The following is a 27,958-nucleotide window of genomic DNA, read 5'->3' as shown; positions in this document are numbered from 1 at the left end:
ACAATGTTTCAATATTTGGAAACAGTATCACTGATTTTAGAAAATATTAATGATCAATTTGTTGTTGTAGCAGAAGAGCTGTAAAACCGGAAGCCAATAAGAAAACATGAAAGTTGGAGGTGCGTAACGCACGGACCGCTATACGACCGTGTGCGTGATAGCGTGAAAGTTAACTATCAGTTTGGACTTTTGATGATAATGTAAAACGTACAGAATCAGTCCATAATACCAAGATAGGCAGTAATAGTGCTCAGTTTTAATTTTAACGCCTGTTAATTCGTTACATTTAGATGTATCTGCTACTGGTAACCTGGATCCCAGTACTACGTGTCATAGTGTCGAATTGTTGGCGACTAATCAGCACCCCCACCAGTGCTCTCTGTAATGTCCATGAGCGCCCAGAGCAGACTCCCAGGGTCTTTGTTAACGGTTGCCTTCGTAACTAAGTAACCATGCGCATGCGCCAGGAAGGAACATAACTCTACATCTCCCTTTCTTAGCAGAAAGCATGCATTTGATTTAATTTTGCTTTTAAACATCCACAAGCATTGTTTTTCAATTAGTCTTTGGCAAATTCTAAAACCTGTTTAGCAGAAACATTTATCTCTAAACTTCAACAATTGAACTCAATTCACTTTTCGTCCTGACTACTAGTCAGATCTGTTTCAGTAGCTCAAGGAGGCGTCACTGCGTTCGGACAAATCCATATACGCTACACCACATCTGCCAAGCAGATGCCTGACCAGCAGCGTAACCCAACGCGCTTAGTCAGGCCTTGAGAAAAAAAAATAGATTAGTGAAGGTGTAGTCCTGTAAGAATTTTAGGAATTCTCACGAGTTGAACTGTGGACCGTTGTCGGATAGAACTATTTCTGGAATTCCAAATCTTGCAAAGATGGATTTGCAGTGTTCAGTGACAGCTACTGATGTAGTCTGCTTCAAGTGCACAGTCTCTATCCACCGAGAATAGTAGTCATCTACTATGAGATACGTGTGTCCATTCAGTTCGAACAAGTCCATAGCAATCTTCTGCCATGGGTAGTCTGGGGTCTTGGTTGGCTGTAGAGGTTCTGGTGGAAGTTTCTTTCTTTCTTACATGTTGCACAGGTACCAACGACTTCTTCGATTTTCTTTGAGAGTCCTGGCCACCACACACAACTTTGAGCTAATGCCCTGCATTTCACCACTCCTTGATGTCCTTGGTGAAGTCTCTGAAGTATTTCTTCTTGCAGCTCAGTGGGTATCGCCAGACGACTCTGGAACAGCAACAAGCCTGCTGAACTGTCAAATCTTGGCGCACAAACCAGTATTGTCGCAGATTGACGTCTTTCTTCGCTGTTTCAGGCCAGTGATCTAATTTGCAAAAGTTCATGACTTGACTGCAGATTTTGTCAGAGCATTGCTTCTTTCTAACCTCTTCCAGCCTTGCATCACTTGCAGGAATGCTGTCGATGAGAGCACCGACAAAGGCGTTTGTCTCATCTTCCATTAAGGTTTCCTGTTCAGCTGGTTCAGATCCAGGAGCCCTTGACAGCGTGTCTGTGGTCATCAGGTTTTTTCCTGCAGTGTAGATCATGTTGTATGAAAACTGCATCAGGCGCATGCGGAACCTATGTATCCTTGGGGTCAGTTCATCAAGCATCTTGGTTTTCAACAGTGCCAACAGTGGTTTGTGGTCTGTTTCAACTGTGAAATTTGACAGTCCTAACAGGTAGTCTTGAAATTTTTCACAGTTCCAAGTCACTGCCAAGGCTTCTTTTTCCACTTGCGCGTACCTTTGTTCAGTTGGTGTGAGAGATCTTGAGGCGTAGAATACAGGCTTCCATTTTCTTCTTTCTGAAGTAGTACGCCACCTAATCCATATGATGATGTGTCTACTGAGACTTTTGTTGGCTTGTCTGGACTGTAGTGTGCAAGCACCAGCGTTGAGCTCAGCTGCTTTTTCACTGTTTGGAAGGCTTTCTCTTGTGGCTCTTCCTAAATCCAATCCATCTCTTTTTTGAGCAGATCTCTCAGTGGTTGTGTCAGCCAGGTGCGATGCAAATTTTCCAACATGGTTCACCATTCCCAGGAACTGGCGCAATTCTGATATGTTTGCTGGTCTTGGGAAGTTGGAAATGGCTTGCACTTTTCCCGGATCTCTCTGGATTCCTTCCTTGGAGATCATGTGGCCCAGGAATTTCACTGAGTCCTGTGAGAACTTGCATTTCTCATTGAGTGTGACACCAGCTTCCTTCATCTTCTGTAGAACAAGCTTCAGTCGATCATCGTTTTCTTGCTGATTTCTCCCGAAGACAACAACATCGTCGATGTCGCAGATGACTCCAGGTATTCCTTCGAGGATGCGTGTCATCTCTCGGTGAAAAACCTCTGGTCCTGAGCTGATACCAAACGGCAGACGTTTGTAACAGTATCGCCCGAACGGTGTAATGAAGGTAGTTAGCTCCTGACTGTCTGGGTGAAGTGGTATTTGGTGAAATCTACTGTTGCAGTTCAATTTAGTGAACACTGTGGCACCATCCAGTTGGGCTAGCAGTTCATCGGTTGTGGGTAGTGGAAAGTTCTCTTGGCGAACTTTCTCATTGAGCTTTGTTAAGTCGATGCACAGTCGCACTTTCCCATTTGGTTTTGGTACTGCTACGATTGGTGCGCACCAGTCAGTGGGTGTCTCCACTGGACGGATGATATCCTGTACCTCCAATTTCTTCAGTTCTTCTTGAACTTTTTCTTTCAAGGGAAGGGGTAGTCTGTGGGGTGGTGAGATTGCAAATGGTTGAGCATTTTCTTGCAGTCTGATTGTGTAGACATTCTTCATTCTCCCTAGGCCTGAAAACAGCTCTGGGAATTCTTGCTTGTATTCATGGTCTTTGTCTACAGAGTTGACCCTTTCAGTCAGTTTCAGTGCTTCAATTGCAGGCCTCCCCAAAAGTGGCTCCTTCAGATCACCTACAACATAGAGTTCTTGCTCTGATGATGTTTTACCTACTGCTAAGGTAGCATGGACTCTGCCAATCACGTTGATTTTGTTCTGGCCAGGCCCAAACAATTTCTTGTCAGTCTTCTGTATCAGTGGCGAGTTGTTCTTGAAGAACTTATCAGGTACTATTGTCATATCTGCACCAGTGTCTATTCTGAAATTTACAGAATGACTATGTGTCTTGGTAGTAACCTGAACATCAGCATGCCAATTCACAGCACCACACACTGCTGATTCTTCTGTGACTGTGCCAAGTATTTTGCCATCTTCATCTTCAAGATATTTCACATCCGCCTTTGTTCCGCACATGACTGCATAATGACCTTTCCTGTTGCATTTTCTGCATTCTGCTTCCTTAGCTGGGCATTCTTGCCGACTATGTGATGGGTATTTTCCACATCTTGTGCATTTTCTTGAAGAATTTTGTTGTTGACGTTTTTCAATCTAGTTTGAGTTCATGCTGTTTCCTTGTTTCTTTCTGAATTTGTGACAAATCTCCTTCACCTGACATTGACTGCAGCTGTTTGGAACTTTCATATGCCCTTCCAATTGACATGCACTTATCTAGTGTCAGTTGTTTGTCTTCCAAGAGTTTTTGTCTAAAACCTTCTTCTCTTACTCCAACAACCACTTGATCCCTGATAAGTCTTTCTTCCAGTTTATCAAATTTGCACGTTTTTGCCAGCTTTCTGAGTGCTGCAATGTATGCTTCGATTGACTCTGATGTCTCCTTCTTTATGGGGTGAAATTTATACAATTCAAAAGCTTCATGTGTGTCTCCCACAAAGAAATCTTGCAATTTTTCCTTGACTTTTTTTTTTAGATCGTTTTTGTCATTTTCCTCATCAAACTTGAGATTTCAAATATTTCACATGCATCAGGTCCAAAAACAGCAAGAAAAACAGATACTTGGTACTCTTGGTCTTCTTCTCTGTTAAGCCTACTTGCAATGGCATAATTCTCGAATTGTCTCCTGAAACGCTTCCAGTTTTGTGATAAATTTCCTTCCAGGCACATTTTGTCTGGTGCTAGAACGTTTGCCGTAAACTGTCTCTGTTGCCCCCTTGGCTCGTTTCGTGACGTCGATTCCATCGTTTTCTTCTTTTCTGGATTCTTCTATTCTTCAGCAGCTTCTTCTCAGTATTATTCTTCATATCAGCCTCCCTTTTCATGATTTATCTATTCTTCAGTTGCTTCTGACACCATGTAATGTCCGTTAGCGGCCAGAGCAGACTCCCAAGGTCTTTGTTGACGGTTGTCTTCGTAACTAAGTAACCCTGCGCATGCACCTAACTCTAGACTCTCGGGAGGAGGGTGGCTAGAAACCCTGGTGGAAGTAAATGACCTATCAAAGAGCGCCAGCTCTGGAGAGCTACCTGCGGCCACCTAGCTAAGGGAGTAAACCCTGACAGAAAATCCTGTGCGGGGTTCCTAAGGCGGTTGGACGGCAAACTGTCACTTTCCAGCAGCTCCTGCAGCCACGTTGGCACCAAAACGTAACAGCCTTGCTGTTCCTTTGGATCTGTCAGCAAGGTGGAGAGGGGGGACAAGTTGCATGGGCAACAGCCTGTCTTCTATATTACATTGCCCAGGCTTATATCAGTCCATCCATCCACAAACACCTTGCACCTACAACCTGGAGGGGACCTTCCAGCTTCACTACTAGCACTAGCATCGGAATAACACATGAAGCAACAGTTACCGGTTATAAGTTAGCACTCAAATGGTGTAGAGCCGACGCCATAGGGTGCTTTTGACAGTGGGAAGGACCCTTGCGTCCCACTGGACAGCTATCGCCTGCCCAAGCTGGGCAGCCCCCAGCCAATTAGGTGCTGTCCCGCCACGACCTGCCTTCTTCTATGGATGTATGAAGATTAGGAGAATATCCAACAAGCAAGTCGTTAATTTCTACACCAGGGAAACAGAAAACTTCAAGAAACAGATCAACAATGAAACTGGCCTGTTGGAATGTCCAGACAATGATGCCTGGGCTCTCCCAAGATCTGCAAGACATCAGTGATCAGTGACGCCAGAAAGACGGCCGTCATAAACAGCGAGCTGAAGAGACTAAATGTGGACATTGCCACTCTGCAGGAAACACAGCTGGCTGACACGGGAACACTAAAGGAGAGGGACTACACATTCTTCTGGCAAGGAAAGAGCTCTGATGCCCCAAGAGAGTACGGAGTAGGCTTTGCAGTCAGGAACAGCCTGCTGAACATGATAGAACCAGGCAGCGGCGGTTCAGAACGACTCCTGACTCTCCACCTTAACACCTCCAAAGGCTATGTCACTCTCATCAGCACATATGCTCCAACTCTGTCCACCTCTCCAGATGCCAAAGATGAGTTCTATCTCGCATCAACCATAAGGAACATCCCCAGGACAGAACAACTTGTTCTCCTGGGTGACTTCAATGCCAGAGTGGGTGCAGACGATTCGTGGCCCTCCTGTCTCGGTTCCTTTTGAGTGGGGAAAATGAATGAGAACGGACAGCGACTACTTGAGTTTTGTACCTGCCATGAACTGTGCATCGCCAACTCCTTCTTCAAGACGAAGCCCCAACACAAAGTCTCCTGGAGGCACCCACGCTCAAAACATTGGCACCAACTGGATCTGATTCTAGTAAGACGAGCTTCCATCAAAAACCTTCTCCACACTCGCTCTTACCACAGCGCAGACTGTGACATGGACCACTCTGGTATGCTGCAAGATCAGACTGCAACCAAAGAAGTTCCACTGCTAAAAGAAACAAGGGAACTCTCGCATTGACGTCAGCAAGATGTCTCAGCCAGACCTTGTAAAACAGTTCGCAGAGGCCTTTGAGAGAGAATTCGATGCATTGCAGCCCAGAGACTGCCACAGTAAGATGGGAAACGCTGCGAGACAGCATGCACCGCATTGCTATGGCCACCTTTGGGAAGAAAATCGCGAAGTCCCAAGACTGATTTGAGGCCAAATCATCAGAGATGACTCCCAGTATTGAGGCCAAGCGCGTTGCACTCACTGAGTACAAACGGTCACCCAGTGAGAAGAACCTGCATATCCTCAGGGCCGCCAGGAGTAAGGTTCAGCTTAACGCCAGGTGATGTGCAAATGAGTACTGGACAGAGCTCAGTGAAGACATACAGAATGCTGCTGAAAGAGGTAACATCCCAGGGATGTATGATGGCATCAAGAAAGCACTGGGACCAACACAGAGCAAGACTGGCCCCCTTAAATCCTCCACTGGGGAAGTAATCAATGATCCTTGCCAGTAGATGGAGAGATGGGTGGAACACCACTCCGACCTCTTCTCCACAGAAAACATTTTCAGTCTGACAATCGGTCTCAAGAAGACAAACGTCCTAGGTCAAGACACGCCATCTCCACCAGCCATCACCATTGATGACTACGAGCTTGAAGTCATCCATCAGTTCACTAACCTTGGGTCCACCCTCACCGACAACCTCTTCCTTGACACTGAGATTGACAAGAGGATCGGGAAGGCAGCCACAACGCTAATACGCCTCACACAAAGAGTGTGGACAAATCCCAAGCTGACCACTAAGACAAAGATGGCTGTATACAACGCCTGCGTCCTCAGCATCTTGCTGTATGGCAGTGAGGTGTGGACCACACATGCTCGTCAGGAGAAAAGGCTCAATACCTTCCATCTGAGAAGCTACGGCGCATACTCCGCATCTCCTGGCAAGACAAGGTGACAAACACCAAAGTGCTGGCCTCCCGACCATGTATACCATGCTGGAGACAGCGTCAGCTGTGCTAGCTGGGCCACGTTTGCCGCATGGAAGATGGTCACATCCCAAAAGACATCCTTTATGGACAGCTCGCCACAGGGCAGGAAGCATCGGCCGCCCACAGCTGAGATACAAAGACGTTTGCAAACGTGACATGAAGGTGCTTCAGATCCAGAAAAGCGAGCTCGCAGAAAAGGGACGGCAGCTAACAGACCAGCATCAGCTTGACTGCTGCAACAGAGATTGTCTCTTTTGCATCGGTCTCTACAGTCACAGGCGACACTGCTTGGTCCAAGCAGACAGCCCAATTAGACATTAGGTCGAATATACTCTATCCATGGTCAGCCATGACCAAAGGAGGCCTACTACTACCCCTCGGGTGACAGAATATGTCTTCATTACCAAGTGTACCGGGGTCACAAGGAATAACGGGGGGAGCGAGGGGGGGGGGTGTAGTGTTGTGAAATCTTCCTTTGTTAGGGAATTTTGACCTTAAAAGACACTTGTCTTGTAATGCCGGAAAGAGCAAGGTGCAGAATAAAAGTATCTGCAAATTCATTCGAATTCATGCGTTATCATAAGCGAGCGTGGCTCATGTAAGCAAAAAAGACAAGCAGCAATCACAACAACAGCAACTGCGACGCAAACACCACATTGGCGATGAGGATTACAAAATAAGAGTGACTTTTTGTGTTCCACTTGAATAAACCTACCAGTCTTTTGAAAAAAATGGCTGCCGCACCCCCACTTTACCCTTCTTTTGACTGTGTCCCGGAGGGTGGTGCTGTTCGCTGGCGCAAGTGGGTTGCACACAGCAAACTTACTTCACTGCTTACAAGATCACAGACAACATGCAGCAGAAGGCAATGCTTCTAACTTTTGGTGGCACAGATCTAAACGACATTGTTGATACGTTTTCAGAAGATGACGTTAAACCAGGTGATGATGAGACACGTTTCGCCAAGATGTGCACAGCATTTCCAACCCAGAGGCAGATATGGAGTTCCAGAAATATGTGTTTCGTCACACTGAGCAGAAAACTGACAACATTGACGATTTCTATTCTGAGCTCAAACATCTGAATGTAAATTGTGGGTTTCACGACATCAAAGTCAAATCACAGCTGATAGCTGGCTGCAAATCACAGAAGGTGCATGAGAAAGGACTTGCCAACCCAAAGCTCAGCCTGGCAGACTTACTGACGTATGCACGCACTCTGCAGCTAGTCACAACACAAGCACATCCGATGACAGCAGAAAGCCCACAGTCCGAGGTACATCGTGTTCAACACAGCAACGGACCCCGGGTACGACGTGGTCAAAACGGCTCATCCGTAAAGCAGCAGCAACCCTTACGGCAGTCCTGCTACTTCTGTGGAGGGAACTGGCCGCAGAGGGAGGAAGCAATGCTTGTCCAGCGCTCAGCAAGCAGTGCCGATCAAGCGGCAAGATGAACCATTTTGCCTCAGTATGTCGCTCCAGTCAGCGACTGCTGAATCAAGTGCCTCACCAACAGTCTGCTGGTCAGTCACAGCCGGCTTCACACGTCAACACAGTCCATCGGAACACAAGTAAAACCGTGCCCAGCACAGCCACTGACAGTGCATATGTTTTTGCTGCATCCATTGCCAACCTCCCCACACTCCCAGTCACTGTCAACGGGAAATCTTTCCCCTTCCTAGCAGACTCTGGTGCATCCGTGAATCTTCTTTCACAAGCTGACTACAACATACTTGTTCCACTGCCCCTCCTCCAGCACTCATCCAAAGAGATCACAGCCTATGGCAGTCAGTCCCCAATCCCTGTGCTCGGAACATTTGACACTGTCCTCTCACATGAACACACCAGCATCAGTGCAGCCATATGCGTTGTTGAAGGCAGGGATAGGGCCATTTTGGGCTGGGAGACGAGCAAAGCATTAAAGCTACTGACTACAGTGTCATATCAAGTCACAAGCAAACAAATACATGGAGGAATTCCCAGACTTATTCCACGGCTTTGGGCGACTCAATGACAGGAAAATTGAACTGCACATTGACCGTGAGGTCCAGCCGGTCGCACAGCAGTACAGACGTGTTCCTTTTCATGTCTGGCAAGACATCAAGGAGCAGCTCAAGCATGATGAAGAGTTGGGCGTCATCGAACGAGCAACAGGGCCCACTCCTTGGGTTTCACCAGTCGTGGTTGTACCGAAGCCCAAGCAGCCCGGGAAGGTGCGCGTCTGTGTTGACATGCGTGCAGCAAACAAGGCGATACGGCGGCGCGAAAGACAAGCAGTCACTGGAGTTCCTTGGCCACGTGTTTGGCGAGGAAGGCATCACCCCAAGTCAGGACAAACTGAAAGCCATCATCGACCTGCCTACACCCACCAGTGCACCAGAAGTCCGCAGCCTGCTGGGGATGATGAACTTTTGCAGAGTGCACCACATCCCCAACTACGCAACGCTGACCCATGTGTTGCGCCAGCTGACAAAGAAGACAACTCCATGGTCGTGGACATCACAACATGATGAAGCCCTGTCCATACTCAAGTGCGAGCTCAGCAAGGCTACAACGCTCGCCTACTTTGACCCCAAGAAACCGACGGAGATCTACACTGACGGCAGCCCTGTTGGTGTCTCTGCTGTCCTGACGCAACAGGGTCGTGTCATTGAGTTTGCAGACTGAACGAGAAGTGCTGGCTGTCACCTGGGCATGTGAACACTTCCACAACTACATTTTCGGAGCCCTATTCGTAGTGTACACTGACCACAAGCCACTCATCACGATGTTCAACAACCTCGAGCACAGCTGTGCGCTCGTGTCGAGCGTTGGGTCCTGAGACTGCAGCCCTACGAATTGATTGTGCGCTACCGCCCAGGCGCTGACAACCCTGCTGACTACCTCAGCCGCCACCCAGTCGCTTAAGACTCCAGCAGCCGATCTGTGCTGATCGCAGAAGACTATGTGAACTACATCGTCAACACATCAATTCCAAAAGCAATGACCTGTGATGAAGTCGCAAAAGCCACAGTAATTGACCCAACACTGACTGCAGTCATCCATGCCGTCACCACCAACCAGTGGCATGTGCGCAGTGCGGACATTGATGAGAAAACATATCACACGCTGTTCTTGTGCCGCTCAGAACTGTCACTCGCCTACAATGCCAGCATCATTCTAAAGGGCCGGCAGATCGTCCTTCCTACATCACTGCAGCAGAAAGCTGTCAACATTGCACACAGCGGCCATCAAGGGACAGTCAAAACAGTCGCCCTGCTGTGAGAGAAAGTTTGGTTTCGCTGTATGCAAGCCTCGGTGGAGGCCATTGTCAAGAACTGCATGACATGTCAGATCGCCACGCCAGCCACTTTACGGGGACCACTGCAGATGTACGAACTGCCTGAAGTCCCATGGACGGAGCTGTCCTGCGACTTTAGACACCTACCCAACGGCCAGTACTTGCTTGTGGTCACGGACGAGTACTCCCGCTACCCAGTCATTGACATCATCAACTCCGCGTCGGCCAACACAGTCATCCCCAGACTGGACAAGATTTTTGCTGAATTCGAGATGCCGCGCACGCTGAAAACAGACAATGGCCTGCCATTCAACTCCCATGACTTCACAGCTTACTGCAATCACCAAGTGCATCCACCACCGTAAGATCACACCTGAGTGGCCGTGTGCCAATGGAGAGACTGTGAAGAAAGTGGTCAAAAGCTCTACGCTGCCAAACTTCCATCAGCATCTGCACTGCTTCATGCTAGACTACCGCACTATACCGCACTGCACAACAGGAGTGGCCCCAGCCACGGCCTTGTTCCATCACCCCATCAGGACAAAGCTGCCGGAACTGCCAGCCGAACACCAGGATGACAGTGTCATGCACAACAGGGATGCACAGCAAAAAGCATGCATGAAGCTGTACGTGGACAAGGCATATACCAAACCCTCTCCCATCGCAGTCGGCGATCCCGTACTCCTGAAGAACTCACACCCAGCCAAGGCTGACACCCCGTACCAGCCCATCCCCATTGTTGTCATCAGCAAGAAGGGAAGCATGCTGACTGCTCAGCGAGGTGCCCAGCGCGTGACCAGGAACAGCAGCTTCTTCAAACCTTCCCCCAGGCACCCCACGCCAGCTGAGAGTGAGGAAGACAAGGCTGATCCCATAGACAGTGGACCCGCACAGCTGGACACTCAGGCACACACTGCTCCGAGCAATCACTCTCAGTCTGCTGAACCTCTGACACTTCGCCGCTCTGGACGCGAGGTGCGCAGACCAAGGCATCTGGATCATTTTGTCCTTGATTTTGTCCACCGAGATATGGATACCCGTCAGTCAACATCATAAACGTTGTAAAGATCCCCATAGTGTTTGAACTTTTATGAACTTTTATTTTCTTTTTTTTTTAGGGGGAGAGAAAAAAAGTTACAGTTTTGTTGTTGTTGTTGGGTTTTTTTTGTTTGCCGTTGTGAGATTCCAACGTTTCAGTGACTATTAGTTACAGTTCTTTTATTTGCCATGTGAGGTTCCAAATTTCCAACGGTTGTTGACTGTTCATGTCAGTTTCGTTACTTTATGTTATTTTTTGGAGTTAATTTTCCATCCGAGGGAAAGGGTGATGTAGTGTTGTGAAATCTTCCTTTGTTTGGGAATTTTGACCTTAAAAGACACTTGTCTTGTAATGCCGGAAAGAGCAAGGTGCAGAATAAAAGTATCTGCAAATTCATTCGAATTCATGCGTTATCATAAGCCAGCGTGGCTCATGCAAGCAAATAAGACATGCAGCAATCACAACAACAGCAACTGCGACGCAAATACCACAGGAGGGGGGGGATAGTACATAAAAGGTACAAACATAAATCGAAAATCATACACAAACACAGATACAGTAGAATTTAGGACACATACATGTGCATATCGATATATGTGGGCCAATCATGTCTTATCCACTATATTTATTTTATTAAAAATGATTTACCAGAATGTGTAAGTAGCTGTTGTAAAGTTTTTGCTGATGATAGTTGATACTAAAATTTATGATAAAACAAAATTCCATGAAATTGCAAGATGATATGAACAAACTACTAAAATGGTCAAATAAGTAGAATTTGTACTTACATGTCCAAATGTAACTGAAGTTCCACACTTAGGAAAAAATAATCCAAAACATGACTATGTTATGGAATTAGACGAAACCATTAGTCTTATTTCGGAGTCGGTGTTAAGAAAAAAGACCTGGGTCAGTGTAATATTTGATCAAAATTTCTCTTTTGATGCCCACATTCAGTCAGCTATAAACAAAACGAATAAGATGTTGGGTATTATATGGAGAACTTTTAATTTTATGGATAAAGATATATTTACTAACCCCTCAGTATAAGACTATTGTACGACCCATACTAGAATACGGAAATATAACTTTGGTATCCCAGATTAAAAAGGCAATCTGTGGCAATTGAACGGGTTCAAAAGAGAGCAACAATGTTGTAGGACAAATGTTCGCAAATCGAGTCATCCTTCAGCATCAGAGCTGTTAAAGGATGGAGTGCACTATTAAATGTAACAAAATCAGCTAACACTATAACCCACTGGCACTTCAAAAATCTCCTGGATAACGACTGACCCTAGATCATTAGCTCAGAAATATGATTTTGACAATTAATTGATAGACTGACAAATTAGCATGCAAATGCAAACCCCAAAATACATATTTCAAGAAGGGACGTGGAAAAGACGTGAGGCTTATTATAGTCCCAACTTCTGTATCTGTGTCTGAGAACTTGTGTGTGTGCGCTGCGCACACACACACACACACATTTAAACATAAGCTGCACTGATTCACATGTGGATGAGGCTGATCATCATCAATTGTTGCTATTATCATTATCAACATTATTAATATATAATTATCATTATTATTAGTCGTTATCATTACTGTATTATTATTATGGTCAAGACTAAGAGAGACCGCTGAGACAGAGATGTCAAAAATAAAAGATCGTATGTTTGCCCCCGCCCCCCCCCCCCCCCCCCCCCTTTATATATATATATATATATTTTTTTTTTATTTTTTTTTTTTTATAACAAATAGTACTCTTTCCCATACCAACTATCGCAGTTTATTGCCAAACAATGATTAAACATTTTGCTGAAAATGTCTACACTCAACTACTGTCCAGCAGTGAAATATACGCTGCCAGCCTCCAGCAAGATGGAGAACCGGCTGCCGCACGCGGCGGCTTGTTTATGTTACTGCGCCTGCCACTCCTTCCCTTTCAGCTCAGTGGTAGAAGGGTCGGCACTTAGTCCTTCAGCCAGCCCCTCAGATCAAGGGGGTCAGTACCACTCATAGTGACAAGTGTTATGATATATTTTTGGAATCGTCTATGTCCCTAGATGTCAGAAAATCATGATAATGTTGTGAACGTGGCAGCTTTCTGTCTCTTATCACGTGATTTCTAACCCCACCCTACCGCATCGAGAACGCGCACCGTGATCAAGCTCTGTTCTCTCAGAGCTTAAGCCATTGAAGATAGAAAAACCATTATTGAACAAAAAAGATGTATAATAGCATGCTAAACAACTTTTGTTCTTATAAGTATATCAAATTATTATTTGTTCGTGAAATGTAGTGGCGTTTTGAGGATCTCAAGACATTCATACAAAATTCGGCATGTCGTCTTTTGTCAAAGCTAAATCGTTAGATATAGGAAGACACTTAAGCAAAACGAAGCGCATGGGACTTGTGAACAACTTTTATTCTCATAAAACTATCAAAATGTTGATCGTTTTGGAAAAGTAATCACTTTTGTGAGTGTCATCAAAGATTACGTAACACGACAAAATTCTCAGTTTTTGTTCTGCTTTGCCTAATGGTTGCAAAGAAAAAAGTACTTACTAAAAAAGAAGATGTAGAATAGCACACAAAACAACTTTTGCTCTTATACATTTATCAAACTATTATTTTGTTCATGAAATGTGGTGCTGTTTTGAGGATTTCATGACAAAATTCACACAAAATGCGGCACTTCATCTTTTGTAAAGGCTAACTAGTAGGATATAGGTAGACATATTTAGAAGCAAAACGAAGCGCAAGGGACTTGTGAATAACTTTTATTCTTAAAAAACTATAAAAATATTAATCGTTTCGGAAAAATTAGGGCTTTTGTGAGTTTCATCAAAAATTACGCAACACGACAAAATGCCGAGTTTGTCCAAGTCGGTGTAATGCTCTACCTAAATGGCTGTAGAAGTAAATATACAGGTAACCGCTAAACAACCAGATGTAGAATAACACTCTAAAGAAAATTTGAGCAGAAATCTGAGATGAAAGTCAAACTAAAAGATATTGCATTTTGACCATGGGCACACATGCAAACTGGGGGAGGGGCAAAACAGATCAAGGTTTAGAGACAATACTTGAAGAGCCAAATCTATCAGAGGTAAATCAAACAGCATGCAACCTTTGTTTTTATCATTTGATATGTGAAATTATCGCACAATCTTATTATATAGGGATTAACATAAAGAAAGTAAAATCTATATTTTTCCTGTGTTTGTCTGTTTCAGACGGCGTCAGAGGGCAGTACTGACCACCAGAAGTACTTTTGATTGATAAGGATCCAGTACCATCATGGCAGAAGCTCCGCCTGAAGGAAGACCCAGATTAAAGTCTTCAGCTGACTAGTGTGTCATCCACCAAGACTTACAAATGTGATGAAAATGAGTCTCTGATTTCTCCAAATTCATTCCAATCATGGGAAACTTTGCTTGAAGCAAATTTTTCAAATTGAAAGTGAAGGATATTATAAACATTGTCCCAAGCCTCCAAATTTCGGATGGATGTCATCATAGTGAAAATGCTAAAAAATGAACGCAAAAAATGTCCATGTTGCTGGGCATGGATTTTGGCGGATTTTTCACAGGATCAAGTTTGGGTCCTGTTCTGTTTGTGTGCGAAGTATAAAAGCTATTTAAAGTTTTTCCACCCCATTGTCTGAATACACTATACTATTTTTAGTTGCTCACAGGATTATAATCTTTTTTAAATTTTCATTTTAATCATCAGTACAGAGTAAGCACAGCACCTGAAATTGACTCGATTGATTCCAGTTTTTCCATTCATCATGGTATGATCTTGATTGTAGCAGTGTATGTTAATATTTTATTTGGTAAGCTTACATTTATCAGCTGTTTTGACTTTTTACGTTTAGTTGCTGGAATTGTTATACTTAATAGTCGAGCTGGGAACAATGAATATGTTACTGTTAGTTTTTTTTATTCTGGCGTAGTCTTTTTTGTTACTCATGTTTTCGAGGTTTCATCCACTTCTCCCTGGATAAGCGTGTGTGATATCAGACAATGCATGTGTTATCCATTTTCCACAAATTGATTTTTCTACCAACTAACATTACAACAAAAATCTGCCGACAGAAATACCCCCCTCCCCCTCCAAACTACGTTTGCTCCTTTTGGATCTATGTTCAATTATGAAAGGCAAAATATATCAACAAATCAGTGTTTGTATTGTGTTGTATATGTTGTTGACCTCGAATATTTGTTTTGCAAGTGGTTTCCAAGAATCTGAAATAATTTTATGTTATCTGGAATATCATTTCCATCAATTTGTAAATGATAAGAATGTCCCATTTTACGTGATATCACCAATAAACTGAAAAGTTACTTTCTTCTGCTTTTTTGTTTGTTTGGCATGTGTGTGTTACACCTGTAGAAAATGGAGTCACTTTCTACTGTGATTTTTTTTTTTTTTTTTTGGCTTGGCAAGTGTGTGTGCGTGTGTGTGTTTTACCCGTTTTAATGATGGAGAAATGATCTAAAGAATCGAGTAATTCTACCTTTCAAAGAGGTAACATTACTGTCTTGAGCCTTTTTTTTTTTGTTTTGCATGTGTTAGTGTGTGTGTGCATATAATTTTGTGTATCTGTGTGTGTTAGTGTGTGTGTGTGTGTGTGTAATTTTACCTTCTCAATACGATGAAATTATCCTAAGAGTTCAGTAATTATACCTCTGAAAGATGTGACATCAGTGCCTCATGAAATCTCCAGGAAATAGCAATTCCTTGCTGTTTATTCACACAAAATATTTGACCAATTACCAACGAGTCAAACAAAGCCTCATCCATTTGCCCTTCATACACACACACACACAATCAACTCACATATCAATGTTAAATTTAACGTCATTGTATTTCGCTATGATACAGTTCATCAGTTAATAATCATTTTGTTCATATGTATCATGAAAGCAGTTTTTTTAGTCTGTACACATGCAATGAAATAAGTGAAGCTATACAACTCCAATAAAAGACGTGAAAACAAAAGTTAAGGGCAAAATATTCACGTCATGTTTTACCATGGGTGAGGAGTAAATCTGTCTGAAAAAAAAAAAAGCCCAGACATAGCCAAAAATGCTTGGACCCAAACACTTTTCACCACCTTAACCAGGGTCACATACATACCAAATCATTTCTCACTGATGCGCAGAATGTGTTTGAAACTGAGCAAAAACTGACGTCTGGATGGAAAACATAATCAATAACACCCCACTTACCTTTCACTAGTTCCAAAACAAAAACAATGAAGGTATTATTTCAAAATATGTAAGAGAAATACATATGTGACATGTACATTATTATATGTGTATTATGTTACTCTGATGTCAGTTTAGCAAAAGTCACAGTGACAGTTTATCAGTATTCAAAGGATGGACTTGAAAGACTAAATACTCTTTAAAAGAAAAGAAAATGATTTGAAACACTTATTTCTGCACACAGGATGCAAAGTCATTTTTTCTCTCCATCAGTGTTTCTCATTATACAGCATTGTATTCTTTATGAATTTTGAACAAGAACTTTTTCACTTGAAAAGAAATCTTTATTCTAGTAGCTGAACTCGGATACATGCAGATACAGCTGTCAAAACAAAGCCTATTTCATTAAAACAGCCATGTCTGGATATCAATATTTTAATTTCATTTCACTATATAAGGTTTTAAAAATGACAGAAAATGAAGCAGAAATGTACAAAATCATCACACCGAGGATAGGATCTTCTTTTTTTCTGTCCACAAATTAAGATTTCAATACTGATCACTTTCTAAACACAATGCTATTCAAAACAATCTTCAAATCAGTAATTCTCATAATTAATTAATTTGTTATAAAAGTCCTGAATTCAAATAATATCAAGGAAAACCTTCCCTTAACTTTCTATTTATTCATGATCATGGAGTATCCATTCACAGAGTTCTTCCACTACTCTAAAAATTTATCAATGATACATACAAATACAAGAATGCAATGTGAAAGTGATTCTCTTGAAAGAGGGAAGACCTACATAACACTGCAAATTCAAATTTAATGACTTGAATTTTCAAAAGTTAATACCACCCTTTGTACTCAATGAGTCACTTGCTTCCTTGACAAAGCACAAAGACACTATTTTCAAAGCAAAGTACTGCTTCTGGACAAAAAAAAAGAAGAAAAAAAAAAGAGGACACCTTTGCCCCACCAAAGCAACTTTCACACGAAGTAATAAAACTTATTGACCTATATATGTTCAGACACATTAAAACATGGAAAACATCAATCAAGAATCACATCCACCCCCGAGAAGAAATGTTTTTCACTTTACTATGCTCTCCTGTAGAAATGTGTTGGTGAACAAGTGAGCAAGCGAAGAAAGAAAGGACAACAAAATCACATGCCAGCGATGGTCTTTTCTGAACAAAATAAGAGCAAAAGAGAATCAACGCAAGAGACTGATGGACAGTAGTACTTTCCTTTCCTGGTCATTCTGTCATAAGCTTTTTCTTGAAAGGAGCGCATGTCAATACAATCTTCATTATTTGAAACCAAGACAGGAACCAGACCCCTGGGCCCTGCACCAGTGTAGTATGTGTAATCTAACCTATATCTTGTAATGGTTATCATCAAGTACAAAGTCCTTTCAGACAGTAACACATTTGCGTCCATTATTCCCGAAATTGATTCAACTAAGTGGGTGTTGAGTTACCAGGTTTTATTTGTTGTTCTTTTAAAAATTTTTTTTTTTTTTACCCTTCCCATTCTTTGACAAGCAATAATAGCTTTCATTTCATTCACACGGGGCCACATGCATAAAATGAAGAGGGCACTGCAGATTATCTCGCCAACCTCAGGAATCATCCGGAATGCATCTGCTGCCGGAATCACTCTTACACACACAAATGGTTTCACTGGGCTTGGGGCCGTTTTGACAATGCTGCCTTGAGGTCGTTCTTCAGAGCATCTTGTTTGGCTCGGCTCTCTAATGTGGTCATCGACCTCAGCCCATTCACAATGTCTCTGGTTTTGCCGAAGTAAATCTCATTCAGTGTGTTGCGAATCTTATTCTCCATCTCCTGGAAACAAACAAACAAAAACAAGCTATTTGAGTGAACTTGAAACCATCCATCGAACAGTCCATGATCAACAGACCAACTGTTTTATTTTGGTACTGTTACTCAACTACCAACTTCTTTTCTTTTTCTTATTTTCCCCTAAATAAATAAGAGATTTTGAACTCGGCAGGATTTACCATCCACTGACTCTAGATAAAACTTCTTTTCTTTGTTGTCATGGAAGAAGACTACCCATAGATATATACCTTCATGCCCACAGCAGGCATTACTACCATTTTTAATGGAATTAACACATTTACATTAAATTTCTTTGAAGCATTACTCATTTTTCAATTGATTAGACACCAAAAAAAATTGATTCCTTTACAGTACCTAAAAATATCTGATACCCACAATTGTGGGGGCAAAGATTTGTGAATAAATAATAGCTGCTCTTCCCAAGATCCTGCCAAAAAAGAAGAAAAAAAAAAGCAAACAAACAACCCAAACCCCCTCCACTCCCCACCAAACCAACACTCTCAAATAGATACACTTGACACTCACATATGAATAAATCCCTCTCAACCCCTCCCCTTTTTTTCATTTTCTTTTTTTTTACTAGAATACTTACCTCAACCATCCGTCCCATGTTGACTATGTGAGGGCTGGAATCATTTACGGAAGCATCATGCTCAACCTGAACAGAAATAAAAGAAGCATAAATAACAAACAAGTCAGTCTGACAGCTATCATCCATTCAAATAATAATAATAAAAAAATAAAAATAAATCACAAAAATAGACACCTTTTGATGTACATCCATGTTCAACCCAAACAGGTATCTGCTTACTTTGTAACTCTTTCTTTTTTCTTCTTCTTCTTTTTTTTTTTTTAATCGTCTGTGAAATTGTCTGTAAAGTAATGTGGCTGAACAACTCATGCTACAGTCTCAGTCTACATTTATTCGTCTAAACTGTATCCTTTTTTTTTCTTTTTCTTTTTTCAGGTTATATTTATTTAAGGTGCAACAGTTTCTGTTGATTGATGTCAGATTTTTTATGGTGGACCTGTGGCATGGTAGTAATTCACCCGACTAGACAGCGAGTGCTCATGAGTTTAAAGTTGCCTTTGTGGACCAGGATTTCTACTCCCCCCTCCAGAGAGAAAGCACAGTCAGCAGAGAACCGTTTCTCACCTGTCTGGTCAGACTGCCGCCCAGGTTCATGGTGCCGGACCCTTCACGGCTGGTCTGCAGCCACAGCATGACAGTGGACGTCAGCTTGTAGTGGGCACTCTTGCCGCTTGACTTCTCCTGAAATCATTGTCAACATCCCTGCTTTAGTTTTCTTTTCTTTGTGTGAAGGGCAAGTTAACACTAAAAATGACCAAGTAACGTATTCACTTGCGTCTATCGGCCCTCTTTACACATCTTCAACTTCAATGAACAATTGTTTTGTTTGCATTTTCATCTATTCAGACCCATTTTCACATCTTTAACTTCAATAGACTATTGTTTTATTCACATTTTCATCTATTCTGACTCATTTTCATATCTTAACCTCAAAGAACAATCTTCTTTTTTGTGCTGTCTTATTCTACACATACTACTTGGACTACTATTATCCACAGTGAATGACAAGATTCAGGCAATCTGACTTGGGAGGGGGAGGGGTTCATGCAAGCGTATGGAAGTTACATGCAAACACTGGATGTGAAAGAACTTTGAGTTGTTTCTGAACCAGAATTAGCACTATATACAGGGTTTCCCACCTCTAAAATTACATTTAATCTGACACACTTACCATAACCCACTAACACATTTACTACTGTCCCTGCCTCCACACACACACACACCTGCACTTCTATCACGTGGATGGAGTCCCAGCAGCCCTTGATCTTCTTGGATCCGTCGCCCGCCTTCTTGATGAGGATGACCCCGGCAAAGCCATGGTCAAGGTCCCACAGGTACACTGAGGACACGCCCCCCTCAAAGTACATCTCCCGGTACTGGTCAAAGGCACCATTGGCCTCGACCTCCAGGCGACGCAGACGCTCCGAGGGCATGGTGCCATCCTCCAGGGGAGGGTCGTAGGTGTTGCTCCATGGAGATCTGGCAATGACACAGGGGAGGGAATAATAAGAATAAGAATAAGAATTATATTATGTCAGAGAGAATATGTACTGTGTCCATGTTCTCTCTGAGTAATGAGGAAAGAATAAGAATAAGAAGAATTATATTACATCAGAGAGAATATATATTGTGTCCATATTCTCTCTCGAGTAATGGGGAGGGAATAATAATAAGAAGAATTATATTACGTCAGAGATAATATGTTTTGTGTCCATATTCTGAGTAATGGGGATGGAATGACAATAATAATAATCATATTACTTCAGAAAGAATAATAAAAATTTGTATTAATGTGGTATAGAATCACTATCAGGATTATTTCTTATCATGCTACGACGAAATTGTAATATCCAATAATAGATTTAAAAAAAAAAAAAAAAAAGAAAATAAATAATTCAATAAAATAAAATGATAAACTGCACATATATGATGCAACCTCCCCATATAATGGGCTCTTAAAGCCTCACATGAAACAATACATACAATTGCGAGTGTATAATGGCATTCAACAGCACAAAAAAAACAACAAACCAACCACACACACACACACATATATCTATATACCCCAAGACAATACTAGAAATTGCAATGATGCACCATCATGCACAGACATTTGAAACACACTTACATCCCTTGTCTGCCATGTCAACGGACACTGTTGTGTCATGTGACACACTGGGTACTTATGCTGTGCTGATATATATTCTGTGCATCCAAAACCATTCACTTCCTGGTCCACTCAATTTGTTGGGCAAGAATTCACTGTTGATTATTTTCCTGGGTGGAAAAGTGGTGATGTGTGTGACAGCGAGTAAAAAGGGCCAAGTGAGTAAAAAGGGCCAAGGTGTATAGTTACCTGTTAGTTGTAACTTGTTTTTTTTGTATGTGTCGAGTGTTTTAATTTTTATTCAAAGAAAACAAAACAAAAAAACACAATCCAGATTAAACAGCAGGGGTTCAGTTCATGTCACATAACAGAATCATTTGTAAAGAGAAAATGGGGTACAATTAAACTACAATTGAATTAAAGCAACCAGGAAATTTTTTATTGTCAACTGCTGACCTAAAATTGAACATCAATATAGTAATAATCTAGACAGGCTTAGACATGATCAATCTGCTGAGGATAATACAGATTAAAAAAAAAAAAAAAAAAAAAAAAAAAAAAAAATCACCCACTAAAACACCAAACCCAAAGGCCAAATTTGAAGTGTAAAAAACTCCTTGGTGATCTTAACCCCCCCCCAAAAAAAACCCACAAAAAAAAACACCACCGTATATGTTGCTTTACTTTTGAATTCCTCAAGGGACATCACTGACAGAATTTTAGAAACAATGTATCATTTTTCATCAGTAGTACAACAAAAATTAAAAACATTTTCAAAGCTGGGTCATAAAATAATTTCAAAGACTACTGAAAGGGAATTTCAGATTTTCTTTTTATTATTATTTTTTTTTCTTATCAAAACTATTTTCTTTTTTTCTAATCTGTATGAACTCTGTTATTTTAATTACTTGCTTGCTGCTCAACTTGTTGACAGAACACTTGAATGCCACTGACCACAGCACCCCTTGGCCTGACAAGGGAGCTCACTCACCTGTAAGAGTCCCCGTCTCTATTGTAGTCACACAACAGGTAATCCTTGCCCACCGTTTTGTCCCGGGCAATCTTCAGTGGCTGGTCCACTGAGGACAGCAAGTCCTCACAAAGGCTGGGCACCTTCACACACACACATTCAGGTACACACAGACACACATTCATTCACACACACACAGATATTCATTCATACACACATACACATGTACATTCATTCATTCACACACATACACATACATGTGTACGCGCACACACACACACATATTCAGTCATACACATGCACACACACACACACACACAGAGCGCATGTGTAAAGGATCAGCAAATAAAATATGTAGACCAAGAATTACTTAAGTAATCATTACTTCCGTCAACTGAAACAAAAGAAAATAAAAAACACACACACAAATACACTGCTACTTTGTAGTAAAAAAAAAAACACACACCAAAGAACGCAACAAAAACATGACAACACATAAAAATAATGATAAACCCATACAAGCAAATAATTAAAAAAAACACCTTAATTTATGGTCCATAAGGCACTCCTGTTTACAACTTTATAAGCAGAGAGTGTGCGGCCCCTGTTACCTGATAACAGGTTATACTACTACTCCGTACTAGTGAAACATATCTTGGTGAATCATGCATACAAAATGGACATTTAGCATTTGTGCATGTTATGACACAACCATTTAGTAAACAATTTGTTCTATTTATGGTTCCTGCAAATGACAGCTTTTCACTACACAGGGTTCTTTTTGTAGTTGTTTGCTCGATTTGGTTCTTCTGAGTGAGTGAGAGAGGGCGAAGGGATGAGGGGTGACACTCTTTCCAGTTTTTGGTTTTGGCTTTTTTTGACATCCCTACTTTTTCTTTCGCATGCATGCGTGCAAGAATCTTTTTCTCCTAACATTTGTTTCTGGTTTCTGTGTAGTGTACTCATATGTATATGAACCAATATTTTTGTTTATATAAAACGAATTAAAAAAAATTCTGGAGGGAAAGAAGTGGAAACTAACTGGTGTAAGATAAAAGGTACCTTATGAAAATGGAGGAGGGGGGAGTGACATTTCATTTGGGAGGGAATGCTGACTGAAAATGAAATTCGTACACGTGCACAAAGAGCAATCAACTTTCCCAATGAAAGATATTAAGTTTTACCTGTGACTTTGTTATCAATGGAACTCATATGAGCACAACTGTGGTCATGTGATAAAAGATACTGATTTATTTATGATATTTTTTGTTGTTGTTGCTTTTTTTCTTTTTTTTAAATGTAAGCATGAAGTTCATGATTTAGCCCAAAGCTAATGAAAATATCAATGACAAACAATAATACAATTCATGATTTTATAAAATGTTTCTGGGTTTCCCACTTACCCCTTCCAATCCCCTCACTTCTTACACAGAGAGAGAGAGTTAAATCCTTGACTACTTAAGACACAATTCTAAAAACATATAAATATTGCACACTAAACTACATAAACAAACTGGCTACCAGGTAGTGGAGGTACCCCATATCAAATGAATTTCCAAATTCCAAGACAAAGATTTATTGTCAGAACAGATGCAAGTGATGGAACAGCTTATGGTTCATGTGCTTGCGCGCACGTGCATGTGTGTGTGTGTGTGTGTGTGCACATGAATGAAAACATCTCTGTAATCATGTGTTTTTGTGTGTCTTCCCATGTGCATGCATACTCATGCAAGCATTCACTTCAGTTCTCTATCTCCCCCTCTCTCAGTCTGCGAGTTTCATACCAAATCAATGAGGTCACTGAGATTTTTTTCTATCTGTTGAGGAGGCAGACGCCTCATCAAGTCAAGAGCACAATCCAACTGTCGTTCCGTCTGAAAAAGAAGAAAACAAAAATGCATGAGGTTCAAAATAAACAGATCACACATGAAACAAAATTGTGTCAAACAATAAAGCAAAATACACAGTTTGAAGGATACTAATTCAGTTTATAAGTGTGACGGGACATTAAACAAAAATTCCTTCCGAATTCAGTTTCTTTCAATATCTAGTTGTTTTTTTACACAGAGCATGTTTCTTCCAACATACAGCACACAATGACAAATGTTTTAGTTTTAACCATCTCTCCAAATATTGACCAGGTCTTTGAATGGGTGCTTAACTACAAGTAAGAAAAGGGGAGAAGAAAAAAAAAAAGAAGAAAAAAAAAGAAGTCACATAAACATAAAACACACATACATACACACTGTGACAGAGGTATGGAGATAACAAGTATACACACATACAAAAAGCTCACACATGCACACAAATGAATCATGACATACAATTACATGAACTCACAGAATTTCCATCGAGACAGACGCACGTTTACAAAAAAATGACGAAGTGTAAGTGCAACAAACACCCAACCACGCTGTGAAGGTTTTCATGTTTTTATTATTACTTGACTGCACAGAATTCCATTCAGACTACTTAATTGCTCTTCTTCTGGCTGAAACCACCATTCCAAATGCTGCAATTCTGAAAAACATAATGGAGATATAAAAAATAACTACAATTTATAACCTCTTGGAAGATGCCCAATGCAATGTTTTTGTTACAGTCTACTCAGTTCTCTGTAACGCTAAGTGCCTTCCAAGTACTTGGACAATGAGAAACAATGGTATCATTGTGAGATTGTCGTCCTCCTTGGCTGTCTTCCAACTGTGTGTGTGTGTGTGTGTGTGTGTGTGTGTGTGTGTGTGTGTGTGTGTGTGTTTAAGTGTGTGTGTGTGTGTGTGTGTGTGTGTGTGTGTGTGTGTGTTCAAGTGTGTGCTGTGTGTGGGGTGGGGGGGGGGGGGGGGGGGGGGAAGGGGTGCACTCACATGCATGCAAATTATATGTTCACAATGCTGTTTACCATTTCATCAACAATTTACCATATATATATATATATATATATATATATATATATATATATATATATATAGCTTCCCTGTAATCTCACATGTTCATATGCATAACACCACACCACAGCAAATGCCTGAGAATATCAATATGTGGTAATGAAATAAATCAATCTACAAGTTACACAATACAGAAAATGAGAGAGAGAGAGAGAGAGAGAGAGAGAGAGAGAGAGAGAGAGAGAGAGAGAGAGAGAGCGCATCAGTAAAGCCCAATTTATCATTAAAAAAAATTATTTCCTGTTCAAAATACAGTCTGTGGCCACAACTGCACTATCAATAATAAACTATTGTGTTTTATATTGCGCAGTTACGAGTAAATTGTTTTTTTACAACTCTCCTTCCAATCCATGTCACTGAGTTCTAGCAGACTGTCACTTGTTTGCTATTTGAGACTTTGGTTAGATCAAAGACTTGTACTTCATATTTAAATCACTTTACATTTGCCTATTCCCTTTCCTTTCTTTGTCTTACTGAATGCATGGGGTGGAGAACAGAGAGTGTGGAGGATCCCTCTTGAGTTATATGCCATCCAATTATAGAACAGGGGTGACAAAATTGTTTCTTGGTAATTTTGCAATACATATTAATATGGTAAAATGTGATGACCTTTCTTTCTCCCTTGACAAGAGTTGATGTCAAATATTAATAAATTACAACTCTATCCTTTTTACTTTTACATCCATTTTTGTACCTAGTTTCATAAAAACCAATATTTAAACAAAACAAAAGATCCAACAAACTGATAAAGTCACCAAAACCTATACCTTTGGGCACTGAAATTGTAATGCATGGTCTATACGAAGTTACTCGACTGTTCTGAATGTGCACAATGTCAATGGAATGACAACACTACAGAATGGATGGGAACGTAATTTGCAGAGACCCAGGCTTTGACAAACAATAGTGACAACTGTCAGACCTGGAGGAATCTGGTGGACAGTTCTTCAGTGCTGCCAGCCAATGACTTTTAACTGGGAGAAGACAACAACGCTATTTCATTACTAAAGTCAAGTCGTTCATGTAGTGTTTTCTTGTGGGGCTGTTGTCATTCAGAATCAAATTCAAGGGGCAAAGTGTCAGTGTCTACTTCAGAAAGTGAGATATAACTGGTCACTGACTGTGGCTGTCATAAAGCAACCACTGTTTAACTTGTCAGTAAAGAGCCAAGTATGTGGGGTTAGAAGCAAAGAACTATACTAAATACCAAGCAGCACCAACACCACTCATTTCCCTGTTATACATTTTTTAAGAAAATCAGTATCAATAATACCAAACAGGCGAAAGAAACTCAATGGGGAATGCTTTGTCTTCCATTGGACCTGTCACCTGGAACTACTTCTTCTTCTTCTGCGTTTGTGGGCTTCAACTCCCACGTTCACTCGTATATACGCAAATGGGCTTTTTTCGTGTATGACCGTTTTTACCCCACCATGTAGGCGGCCATACTCCGCTTTCAGGGGTGTGCATGCTGGGTATGTTCTTGTTTCCATAACCCACCGAACGCTGACATGGATTACAGGATCTTTAACGTGCGTATTTGATCTAATACTTGCGTATACACACGAAGGGGGTTCAGGCACTGGCAGGTCTGCACATATGTTGACCTGGGAGATTGTAAAAATCTCCACCGTTTACCCACCGGGACCCTCAGATCGAAAGTCCAACGCTTTAACCATTCGGCTATGGCGCCCGTCTGTCACCTGGAACAAACTCCCTTATCCTGTCCGACACTCTTAGTCTTTGTCCTCGTTCAAATAAGCTCTCAAAACTCACCTTTGCCACAGCTGTTATTAGTTTTTCTGCCGTGTGTCTGTTTGCTATTGTTGTTAATGTAGAGGGGAATGGGGCTGTATCAGTATAAATGCCTCTGTGTGTGTGTATGTGTGTGTGTGTGTGTGTGTGTGTGTGTGTGTGTGTAACCGGTTTATTTTTTGATGCTTATAACTATAGTATAAGCACATGAATGTTATAAAATGTATCTGCATCACTGCATGTCTAATGCATTTGTAAATGCTCTGGGCTCTCCAGAGATAGGGTGGCCAAATAATTATTATCAGTAGTACTATAAATAAAGTATAATAAGGGGTCTCAACCAATGGGTGGCTTTAGCACAAGTTCCTGGCAATAAAACTATTAAAAGTGTTGGTCTTGGCACAGTTCTGTAGAAAAGTCCATTTTTAATAGGTTTATTGTAAAACATGTACACTTGCAGATTGAAAATTTTTTTTTTAAAGGTTGGCACTGCACTGAGGAAACTATGTGATTTCCCAGTTAGAGTAGCCCAAATCTAACAAAAAGAAATCTGTTGTGACAAAAAGTAACTGATTTAAATACGATGACTGTGGTCATCCAACGGATGAAGATGAAGAGAATGTTTGTGGAGGAATGAGCATTCTATGGTGGATGATTAAATTGATGAAAACATGACTGATTAAAGTCAATGTACATAATACTGAATATGTCCTTATCATCCACTGAAATACTGACTCTGGTAAATTTTTCAGCAAAATGCAAAGTCGGACTGTGGGTGTTCTCTGCCACTGTGTCAGTTTTACACAATAACAGCTCGATAGACCTGGTTAATCAATACATGTGTGTTGCACGTCATGGTGTGCTTTGCCGCACAACACTATGAGTAAGAATTCAACGACTGGCGTACTTGAGACCGACTCAACCACTGTCACTATTAATCTTGAGCAAGTGAACTTGATGAGGCCTGCCTGATTCGTCACGTTTTTTTGTTTTTTTACAACCCAATCGGTTCTTTTTCCCATTCCTGGCAGCTATCACTACTATCAAAAAATAGGCAACGCTGAAGAAAACAAAGAAAATAAAATGTAAAATACTATGCCCCGAATGTTCAGACTGGTAAGTACAACGCACACAAAAATGAAACGTTGATCTCTGACGTCTCACTATCAGAAACCGATCTATCAGAAACACCGTCATCCAACGCCCCTTCCGCATTTCTGGCTCTCGCTCTCCATCGACGTCAATTAACAACTCTATCGTTTAAAACAAACACATATACCATCATATATATATGTTCGTTAAGCACAGTATATATTCCCAATGAAGTAGCATACGCACCATTTTCCTGGTAATTTGGGAAGACAATATCACCAACTATAGCAGAATGCTTCAGGAAGCGGTAGGCTACACCATATGCAAAGATGGCTTCTTCATCCGGGGACCGAGGGGTTTCCCGATGAGAGAGC

General features: G+C 41.4%; 1 protein-coding gene and 1 long non-coding RNA gene across 2 annotated transcripts; one reads left to right on the top strand and one right to left on the bottom strand.

Annotated features, from left to right (window-relative positions):
* The first annotated feature begins 38 nt into the window (after positions 1 to 38).
* Positions 39 to 16,116, top strand: LOC143287745 (uncharacterized). The gene is made up of 2 exons (XR_013055993.1): positions 39 to 150; positions 14,275 to 16,116. It is a non-coding gene; the product is annotated as an uncharacterized LOC143287745 (long non-coding RNA).
* LOC143287744 (F-actin-capping protein subunit beta) lies at positions 15,893 to 27,948 on the bottom strand. The gene is made up of 7 exons (XM_076595995.1): positions 27,831 to 27,948; positions 23,577 to 23,666; positions 21,814 to 21,935; positions 19,939 to 20,194; positions 19,280 to 19,396; positions 18,716 to 18,781; positions 15,893 to 18,105 (listed from the first exon to the last, which is right to left on the bottom strand). Exons 1-7 carry the CDS (start codon positions 27,831 to 27,833, stop codon positions 17,938 to 17,940), a joined length of 822 nt encoding a protein of 273 aa, XP_076452110.1. The 5' UTR covers positions 27,834 to 27,948; the 3' UTR covers positions 15,893 to 17,937.
* Between the last annotated feature and the right edge of the window lie 10 nt (positions 27,949 to 27,958).

The sequence above is a fragment of the Babylonia areolata genome, chromosome 11 (assembly GCF_041734735.1).
Source record: "Babylonia areolata isolate BAREFJ2019XMU chromosome 11, ASM4173473v1, whole genome shotgun sequence".
Taxonomy (NCBI): Eukaryota; Metazoa; Mollusca; class Gastropoda; order Neogastropoda; family Buccinidae; genus Babylonia; species Babylonia areolata.
The sequence above is the reverse complement of the archived record's forward strand: the minus strand, read 5'-3'. Positions and strand labels throughout refer to the sequence as shown.

Excerpts from the sequence above, each read along its gene's own strand:
- LOC143287744 (XM_076595995.1), bottom strand. Across the intron at positions 21,936-23,576 it reads TCAGTGACCTCATTGATTTG|GTGCCCAGCCTTTGTGAGGA; the intron begins GTATGAAACTCG and ends GTGTGTGTGAAG. Across the intron at positions 18,106-18,715 it reads ACATGGGACGGATGGTTGAG|GAGATGGAGAATAAGATTCG; the intron begins GTAAGTATTCTA and ends GTTTGTTTCCAG.